The sequence below is a fragment of the Larimichthys crocea genome, chromosome XIII (assembly GCF_000972845.2).
Source record: "Larimichthys crocea isolate SSNF chromosome XIII, L_crocea_2.0, whole genome shotgun sequence".
Lineage (NCBI taxonomy): Eukaryota > Metazoa > Chordata > Actinopteri > Sciaenidae > Larimichthys > Larimichthys crocea.
Window position 1 is genome coordinate 15,865,230 of NC_040023.1, and position 10,064 is coordinate 15,875,293.

The 10,064-nt window shown below is 39.4% G+C and overlaps 1 protein-coding gene and 1 non-coding gene across 3 annotated transcripts; both read left to right on the forward strand.

Moving 5' to 3' along the window:
* Positions 1-37: 37 nt before the first annotated feature.
* Positions 38-4,233, forward strand: rps27.2 (ribosomal protein S27, isoform 2). 2 transcript variants are annotated; one of them, XM_010735333.3, is made up of 4 exons: positions 38-119; positions 624-732; positions 1,195-1,305; positions 3,117-4,233. In XM_010735333.3, exons 1-4 carry the CDS (start codon positions 114-116, stop codon positions 3,143-3,145), a joined length of 255 nt encoding a protein of 84 aa, XP_010733635.1. In that variant the 5' UTR covers positions 38-113; the 3' UTR covers positions 3,146-4,233. The 2 variants fall into 2 exon arrangements, with proteins under 2 accessions (XP_010733635.1, XP_027143109.1); XM_027287308.1 differs by lacking the exon at positions 38-119 and adding an exon at positions 211-351.
* Positions 968-1,102, forward strand: LOC113747521 (small nucleolar RNA SNORA13). Its single transcript, XR_003463678.1, has one exon. It is a non-coding gene; the product is annotated as a small nucleolar RNA SNORA13 (small nucleolar RNA).
* Positions 4,234-10,064: the final 5,831 nt, after the last annotated feature.

Below are 10,064 nucleotides of genomic sequence, written 5' to 3' on the forward strand. Positions count from 1 at the left end.
AAAATAAAATAAAAAATAAAATAAAACAAAATAAAAACTCAGGTCTCTTCCGCCCAGAGTTTTTCCGGTGCTTTCCCAGTGAGAGCTTCCGGTGAGCGTGCAGACACGCAGACATGCCTGTGAGTAACACTACGGTTTTTATAATCGCCATCAGTCGTTTAAAAGTGTTTTGATCGGGGTAAATTAACACGATATTAAACAGTGTTGCGTTTCTGTCTCGGTCAGTGTTTTGATGTTGCTGTAATTTAAACGTAAAGACGTTAAAATAGACGCAATGTGGCGAACACGTGTTCAACAAAGCAGCCCACGCTGCTGCCTTCCTGCTCGACACTCACATGTTGATTTTTCGGGGTAAAAACTGAACTTTTAAAAGTGTTTTGAGTTGTGTTTACCTAATCTGATTCTTTTCAGCGCTTTTACTTTCTCTTTTTTTATTATTTAGCTCGTTTTAAATCTGTAAACAGAGCTCGACCTTTGCCTCCTGTAATCATGTGAAGTTGGCAGCTGTGACCAGAGCTGACACTTAATCCTGTTTATTACAGTATTTTGAAGTCTCTGTAGATGACTTAAACAGATTGTGGATTGTAAATCAGCTGAATTGTTGTCTGTGGTTTTCCTTTTAGCTCGCAAAGGATCTGTTGCACCCGAGCCCCGAGGAGGAAAAGAGGAGACACAAGAAAAAACGACTCGTACAGTGTCCTAATTCATATTTCATGGATGTCAAATGTCCAGGTGAGTTTGTTTATATGGCAACCTGGTCAAACCTTCAATGATAGAAAGTAGTGCTACCTGTTGAGACTTTAGACACAATCATATAAAAGTATTTCCAAAAAATACTTTTGGTTTCTGATATAGAAACAGAAACTTAAATCATATTAAAGTCTGAATGCTTCACTTTTACTTATATAACTAACTTATTGTGATTATGTTATTGATTTAAATACATTAGACTTGCATTAAAAATATTTGCCTTTATGTGTTGCCCTTTCATAGCTTCCTTAATGATCGGGGTGTCAAATAAGGCATACAGTGACACTTGTGACTGTTTTTTAATAAACGAGTTTCTAGTGACTCATTTATACAAACAGCTGCAAGGACATGTCAGCAACGAAGAAAACATTTGATTATAAAATGTTAATTGTTTACCCAAGTGTCATGGGTGTCCCGTCCAATGATCTGTGTGTGTGTTTGCAGGCTGCTATAAGATCACTACAGTGTTCAGCCACGCGCAGACTGTAGTGCTGTGTGTCGGCTGTTCCACAGTCCTCTGCCAGCCGACGGGAGGGAAAGCTCGCCTTACAGAAGGTACAAGAAAACCACCACAGTGAAGAACTGTCCCACCAGCTCTTCTGAAATATACATGTAGCTCCACACATCCACATAAAAACCTTTCAAAGATGCATGCTGTAGATAAGTATAATACCACACCTGTGCTACACAGGCCTAAAACTGAGACCTAAACCCAGCCTGTACCCGTGCTTCTAAGACCCAGACTGCTCCAACTTTTTAATAATCAATTCATTATTTTAAGTCTTTTCTAAAAGGAAAAAAATATCTAAACGATCTAATTTCAGATTCTCAAATGTGAACACTTCCCGGTTTCTTCCGTCATCTCTCACCGTATACTATGCACATCTTTGGGTTGTGGACAAAACAAGACATTTAATGTCATATTGAGAAAGCCTTCCAACATTTCTCATCATTTTCTACAAACTGCTATATTAAAGTAGATTTAAACACTTCTTGAAGCCGTAGCAAGACGCCATGCAGGACATGATTGACAAAGCTTAGATTTACCAGGCAAAGTAGGTAATTTCTCAGGGGCCCAAGTGCTGCCCACAGGTTCACTGTGTGTTAAATGTTTTCTTCTTTTTTAATTGATTCTAATTAATAAATTAATAAATTCATCCGGTAGCAGAACGTAGTTGTACAATACACCTTGAACTGACTGCTATAAATCTGCCTTTGTGTTGCCCTTTAATTGTGTTCTTCATGAACAGGGTGTCTACTAAGGCATACAGTGACTCTTGTGGTTGTGACAGAAATTCATCATCATTGATCTGTTTCTACACAGTCAACTGCAAGCACAAATGCTTTCTCCTTCAGAAGTTATACAGACTTGTTTTCTGGAACAGGAAATAGTTTCAGAGTGGTTAATCTGTTAATTCTGATAAGCACATGGAATGAATGACGATAAACTTGTATATAGTGTATGTTAGTGAATTGGTTTAGTTTAAGGTCAAGGTTTGTTTTTATCGACGCTCTCACCGTCCCACCCACTCTATCCAGGGCTCTGCTGCTGCCATGGTAACCAAGAGCTTCTCAATGCGCTCAGCTTTGAGTTACTATGGCTGCAGATGCAACTATTGGCACTAAAACCACACTTGTTTGGAGATGATTCAGCCTTTTGAAAAGACAGAAACAAGTTTTAGTGCCCTCTTCTCTGTTACTGTACATCTGTATCAGTGAGTCAGTTCATTCAACATCCCCGCTATGTTGATTTTACAATGTGACAATAATATGAACTCATTTGGTACACATAGCTTAAAATTGTCTCGTACAGCAGCCCTACAACAAATACTACCTTTTGTTAAGGTTGTGATATTCAGTAAAAGTTAAAGAATTGAGTATTAAAGTTCATTCTCAGCCTTGGAAATAGTTTTACAAAACCAAAAAGCAACTCAAGGTCCACTTGAGCTTTTTCTGATATGTTCAGTTGTATCTCAGAGTCTTCAGTACTATTTTTAGAGCTATAATAATTAGTTGGCCAGGAAAAAAGTTAATCAACAACAATCATTTAATTGAATTAATGAAAGTAAAGTGATTTTTCCGTGGCTTTTGAGTGATGGCTGCACAAAACATTTGAAGATGTCACCTTGGGAATTTGAAAATATTCAGTTTTCCAAACAATTGATTTAATCAAAAACACTCCACAGATTAATTGGTAATGAAAATAATTGTTAGTTGCACCCCAATTGTATGCTGTGAGGTATTTCTAATAATGGTGGCATCTTGATATAAAGAGGTTGGACAAAATGAGTTAGAATACAGTTAACAGCACCACAAATCAGTCAACACAAACAAAACATAACTGTTTTTTGTTTATCTTTCCTCAGGATGCTCATTCAGGAGGAAACAGCACTAGTTTTACCAGATGTGGTTGGACACAGTCGAGCGGGAGAATGAACAGCACTTGATGGACATCAAGTAACACTGCCATGGACCTGGAGGCAGCAATGAAGAGATGGAGAGCGGGAATACAAATCATGTAATATAAGAAGTCTATCTACAGAATGTGCACAAATGCGTGGCCACATCCATTAATTCTTCTATTAATAAAACTTAGATTGTTTTTTGGTAAAAAATAATCTTGCATGTTTGTCATCAAGTTTGTTCTTTTTATCTCTTGAAGGTTCTGAATTGTCATTTGTCTGGTAAAAGACACTTGTCAGCTCAGGAACCCTTTAAATATTTGCTGGTAAAGATCAGGGCTTTTGGGATCCAGGTGTACAGATGTGTCGGGTGAATTGCATTTGTTTGTATTACGCCCTCAGTGATTAAGCACAGACATATACAGGAAGGCGAGGGTATATGATGAGCCTTGCAGGTATATATCCAACATTTACTCATGCAAATTTCCTTTTGAAGACACTAGACCATTTGTAGGAACGGAGACACACGGTGGCTTTAACTGAAAAGTGAGTTTCACTATGTAAAAGCTGCACTCTGTATAATTGAATGTCAACTGAGGTGTGTTAGAGCGCATATATATACACATATACCACAGTGAAGTCAATGAGGTCGACAACGATGTCATTGGTGCCTGCCGGCGGTGTTTGTTCAGGGCCTGCCCTCTTTCTGAACGAGGGTTGATTCAGGGAAAGTCTTCGCTGGCTCGGCTTCTGTTTCCTGATGCTTGTAAAAACACATGTGTGACACTAAATGACATAATTAACAACCAGGTTGTGATTTAAATGTGCTTGCAAGCTTCCAGTGAAAATTAATATGAGTTCTTGTGAAGTTTAAAGAAATGAAATGAAAATCACACAGGCTTTGAAAGATGTTTTGTGGACATGTAAGGACATTTGCACAGTGTCTGTGTGACAGCGCTGAGTTGTACACTGAATAAAGAAACTAAATCAGGAGGAGTTAATGATAACTTTCTTGTTGCTATGGTGACATTTCTCTTGTGTGTATTGGACACAGCATACAAATAAAATCACAGTAAATGAGGAATATGATCTGGATGCGCCTCCTGGTTACTTAATGACTAATACAGATAAATGTGTCATGTATTCATTCATTCATACTGCATTCTCCCACGGCCATTTACTCTGTTTACCCATTTATATTTTCAATTCAAGAGTGTTGGTGGATTAATGGTTACATATTTCTATGGACGCTGCTCATCAGCAACGTTATTAAAAATTCTTCAATGGTCAAAAATATCTTGCTTGTTTACAGAGTGATGTCAATATAAAAAAGTGGGATTGTTGTGGATCGTGTGTACAGGAGTGTGGAGTTTGAGACGTGTGGCAAACACTCACTACTGCTGACTACATTATGGAGGAAGCTCATCGTCTCAGAACAGCAAATGAAGATTTTTATCAAGAACTTGAATTAATTCATCATTTCTAATTGGTTTAATCCATCCATCTACTTCTTGCGGCTTATCCGGGTCCATGTTACTCTAATTTAATTGATTATATCATTAGGAGCTATTCTCATATACTGCTGGGATGTACTGAAAAACCATCTTAGCTGGTATGACTGTGGTAAATTACATTCTATATGGTCTGAACACTATGCAGTGAGGTGATGACAGGCGATGCTATTGAAGAGCTCTCTGTATATGTATAAAGGTCAGATTCATTCAGTAGGGAGTGTGCTTAAAGGACTAAGCTCTAAGATTTAAACCACACAGTGGTGAGTACATTTACTCTAATACTATTAAAATACAGTTTTGAGGTACTTTACTTGAGTATTTCTATTTTCTTACTACTACTATACTACTCTTTACAGTTCAATGGCAAATATTGTACTTTTTACTCATTTAATAACCTTAGTAACTAGTTTCTTCACAGATTCAGATTAATTATAGAAAATATAAGCAACAAATATAGATTAAGATAAGATAAAAAGTCATTAAAATCTATAAATACAATGTCACCATACTGGCTCCATACCTGTCCAATAAAAAAAATCATTAAAACAACTATTCACCAAGAATTGTCATTGGAGAAACTGTTATTTAGGTACTGTAGGTAATAAAAACTAACTCTAGTATAAAGACTTTCAAAATGAGGTGTTTGCAGGTAATGGCAGCAGATTCAAAAGTCTCATTGAAGATATGTAAAAGTTTGTGTATGACCTTATCTGTTATACTTGTGTGCGATGCACCTTGAGGGATGAGAGCATGTCTTTGGTACCCATTGCAGTAAGCTCAACCACAGGCTGAGCGGCCGGTTACACGAAGTGGTGGAACGTCGGCATGTAGGGCAGAGTCTCTGGGACACATGAGAGCAGCTTGTGACAGGAGAGAGGATTGACCCCGCAAAGAGGTTCAAAGAGAGACATGAGAGGGTCATTGGAGAGCAGCTGGGAAACAGACTCCTGCTGAGAGTGGACAGACACATGACATCTGTACACACCTGCAGGGAATGTTAGTTACTGGTTTTGTGGTCACAGCGTGATGATACTTTCAGCACTCACTGTAAAATGTTAAGTTGTAGGTAGGGGGTGCTAAAGTGTAACGTCTCAGTGTAGCTGATAGAAACATTAAGAGCAAAGGGAAGACAAACGATGCATATGGGTGCAAAGCATGTGGATGTAAATAAATTTGATCTGAGTTTTTGCACAAAGACCGGTGGTGACTGGTCCCCTAGGCATTTCAGGTTGGTGTTGAATGGAGGGCAGTAATGCCATCTGGTCAAGGAGTCTATCTATTCATTTGTGCATTCATCCATACATTTACACCCAACCCCTGTCTGACAAAGACTGTTAAGGGATTACTATAGACCACGGCCTTGCCCACAGACAGATCAACTAATTAGATCTTGGCTTTAATTAGTGCTTCTAGATTGATTGAAAAAAACAGGATCCTCACATTCAACATGTCTGTCTTCAGGCCTAGAAGAACAATAGTAGGTAGAACTATACTCTCACATTACTGAGGTAACTGGGGTNGATTTATTGAAAAAAAAACCAGGATCCTCACATTCAACATGTCTGTCTTCAGGCCTAGAAGAACAATAGTAGGTAGAACTATACTCTCACATTACTGAGGTAACTGGGGTATGTATAAAAAGTATATAGACTATAGTATACACAGTTTTTGAGTTCTTGCTCCCCGTGTTGAATGTCATTTTAGGGTTGACATTGCTGAGAACTACTTACTATCTCTCATTACGCACTGTTCTTTCATTTTATTCTCCATTTGGCGACTCCTGGATATTATTTTGCGATCAAGTGCTTTAGGGCATTCCTGAAACACCCGGTTAAACACATGCCTAATCTGACCGACAGTTTGAGTTTTGAGCTGTAAGCTCTCCTGTTTGTGTTGCATGCAGAAAGGCAGAGATAGCAGGAATGGGAGTGTAGTCACAAGGTGAGGATTTGGTTGGATCCACTCCGCATTGCTAAAACTCTTGGTCCTGCAGACAAAACCTGGACACCAAAGTCAAACCAGTTTTTATAGTATTGATCTGAACAGTTTACACTCTCATTGTAGCTTTAAATCAGGAAAATGAAAGTTTTGAACATCTCTCTGTGTAGAGATGGCAAAAGTGTACGGGAGAGGGCGAGGAAGTGAGTGTGTTGTGAGTGAGGAACAAGGTTGACACAGTAGAGGGAAAAGTAAGACAGGCTGACCTGGCCCTCCCACGCTTTATTGGGATGAAAACCTGAACAGAAGTACAAAGCACACTGAAGAGACCTGGAGTTCAACACACACACACACACACACACACACACACACACACACACAAAGCATTTTGTTTGTTTGAGTTTCTCCTTTGCCAAGGACAAAGCCATTACACATCATTAGCATCCAGTCCACAATTAAATGACCTGAACACTGATGAGCAGAGTCTGGCTGACCCCACATGTCTCCATGGTAACAACCTCCAGCATAGGGGAGCGAGTGTCTGGGCCTCTTGTCAGAACCCCCGTGGGACTCCACTTTGACGAGCTGTGCCCTGTCACACACTGACACAGAGCTCGGTGCACAGGGCAGATGGCATATCCGGTACACAAGACAACGAGGCACAGTGGTTATGACATGATTTCTGGGTAAAATGAATTTTTCATTGCTAGAATTGAGCTCCTCCACTAGTACAGGTAGAAAGTGAGTGTCAAGGACACTTCGGCAGATGCTCTCTCTCTAGAGTCTGTCCCACATGCCTTACACAAAGACATATAGACACCCACACACAGACAAACATGCCCACACATTTAATCTATTGGTATTTAAATTGAAGATTAAAAACAACTGAAATCTGTGAACAAAAATCATTAATGCAAAACTGCAGGTGGTAATTGGATTTTAAAAACACTACTTGCAACACACACACACACACACACACACAAACGCACACATACACATGCAGTTTAATCACTTCCTGTAGTGGTAATGGATTTGATGACTCCGGTTGATCTGTAGCATAATCAGCAGGCCATTTGCATCATCTCACCATTTTCCGCACACCCAATTATCCTGAACTGTCGTTGCTGTATGACAGGATCCTGTTTACCCTAAACTGTGGTAAACAGTGTCTTACTGCAACAGGAAACTTTCTGCTGCATGGGAACAACAAATATCAGTGAAAAGAGACACTGAAGCAAAGACAAACAGCAAAAGAAAGATATTGTTCTTGATTGATGTTGAGATAAAAGGAGATAAATATGATGAAATGTGAGTGTAAGCGTGTGTCCCTCGTGGGTTACATCAGGGTGGTTGTGAAAGTTTAGGGTGGGTCTGCTTTGCTGCACACCCTTCACCATCTCATAAAGGCTGCTGGGATAGTGGCCTGTGAGCTCTACAGTCAGAAAGTTGATAAATTAATAAACATATACTTAGACTCCCACACAAACATCTGTGCCATACACATGCACACATACTACATGCACGTAAACACTTTAAACACAAGCTGGCATGCACTCACATAGAAACAGACAGGAACACGCACACTACACACACACACACACACCTCTGCAGGAGTGAGGGTCACTGTGATGGATGCTATCCCTACATGGCCATGAGTATTAAAAGCCCAGCGACCTGGTAAAAACAATCAGTCATGTCAGTTTGTCACAGCTTGAAATTAATCATTCCTGTGTCTGTGATAATTTCCTGCATTAATTATTCTCAGCATGTAGTTTAAATAGTCTGTGCGCTGCGAGTGTGTCTGCCTGCACTATGTGTGTGAGAGAACATTGAGGGAGATGAAAGGTTTGAGGAGTCACTGAAAGGCAAGTGAGGTTGTCAACCTGCACCCCCTTCTGGTCAAACCCAGTGAACTGCAGCCTCCACACCCTTACCACTGAGGAGAAGAGAGAGGAGACAGCTTTAGGAGGAGGGTGGATTTCTTTGGTGGTAAAAATACAAAAGTAATAAAATATTTGTTGAGATTTATATTCAGCAAAGCCGTGAGTTGATTGAGAGAGTGACATGAGTTGGAGGGAGAAAAACAGGTGGCAGAGAAAAGATGCAAACACAGGCTGTTTCAACCTACTGAGAATGTTTGAGCACGCTGCTTTGTGCTGGCTAATTGCAGCCTAGCTCCTAATGTAGGACACAAATAATATGTTAGGACGGCTGTCAAAGGTTTACACGGCGGAGAGGCTCAGAAAATGTAAATACACAATCACTAGCCAAATGCCACTCAGTTGTTTCGGTTAGCCAAGTTGTCACTGAGTCTGTTTGCACAAATGGATTATTTCCCCTGTCAGAAAAGTTCTGCAGCCAGAAAAAATGCATTTCATGAGTGTACTCATACATATTTCAACTGCTGGGCTACACAAGATAATTTCTGTATTTGAACAATAATTTATAAAGGATGTGTTTCAAAAGTACAAAGAGAATAACAACTGAACACCAGATATAGTATGTTATGTGAGGGATAATGCTTTCTGCATTACTGTGTCGGGATTTATTTAAAATTAGCTGTACATTATCTTGATTATTACACAGAGATCAATATTTTCTGTCGAATTATTGATTTTATTATTATTATTTTAGAGCCTATGATTATGAGTGTGTCCATACCAACCGTCTGTTAATCATATAGCAGCTCTCTTAAGTAACAGACAGTACAATGCCATAATTGAGCTCCATTCATTCATCCATTCATTAATTGCCTTTACACATTCATTCTTACTCAGAATCACAGTGATCTAGGATCTTTGCATGGTTTCAATATGTGGAAGGTGGGGAACTCACTCACACTCACAATAGGCAATTGACACTCCTGTCCACCTGACCTAGATTCCTCTGGAAGGTGATAGAGCACTACAGCAGCACATAGAGACGTGCACACACGACAAGGAACATAGCAACTACCAAAATTCATTGGTGGCCAAACAGATACGTTATCAATTGTTACATGTGAAATAGTAGATGTCATACAATGATCATACAATGACTAAAATATACTGTTTGCATGTGTGTATCCATCATTAAAACCAACTTAAAGTGTGTCAGATTGTTGCACAGGGAATCACTACAAAATTTTAACCAGGCACCCCCCAATAATCACTGCTATGGTTGATGGCACTGAAATGTAAAAATAAATAAAATAATAATAATAAAAAAATCAGTTTGACTTGAATGTCCAATTTGTAGTATACCCTAGCTGATTCCTGCTGGAATCAAACCAATCAACAGCTTTCTCAGAGCTCATTAAAAACAAACAGTCAGTGTGAAGTAGACACTGATTGCTAATCAACAGTTTGGCAAAATGCATGCTTGTGGGTGCTTGAGAGCATGTGTGTATGTGTGTTTTTGTGTCTCCCCTTGCCCGGCATCCTTTCTAGTCCGTGTAAGGAAACTCCCGTCTAAAACAGAC

Bases quoted from the DNA above. Each gene is read 5' to 3' on its own strand.
- rps27.2 (XM_010735333.3), top strand. The intron at 733-1,194 runs GTGAGTTTGTTT...GTGTGTTTGCAG, and splicing joins CATGGATGTCAAATGTCCAG to GCTGCTATAAGATCACTACA. The intron at 1,306-3,116 runs GTACAAGAAAAC...ATCTTTCCTCAG, and splicing joins GAAAGCTCGCCTTACAGAAG to GATGCTCATTCAGGAGGAAA.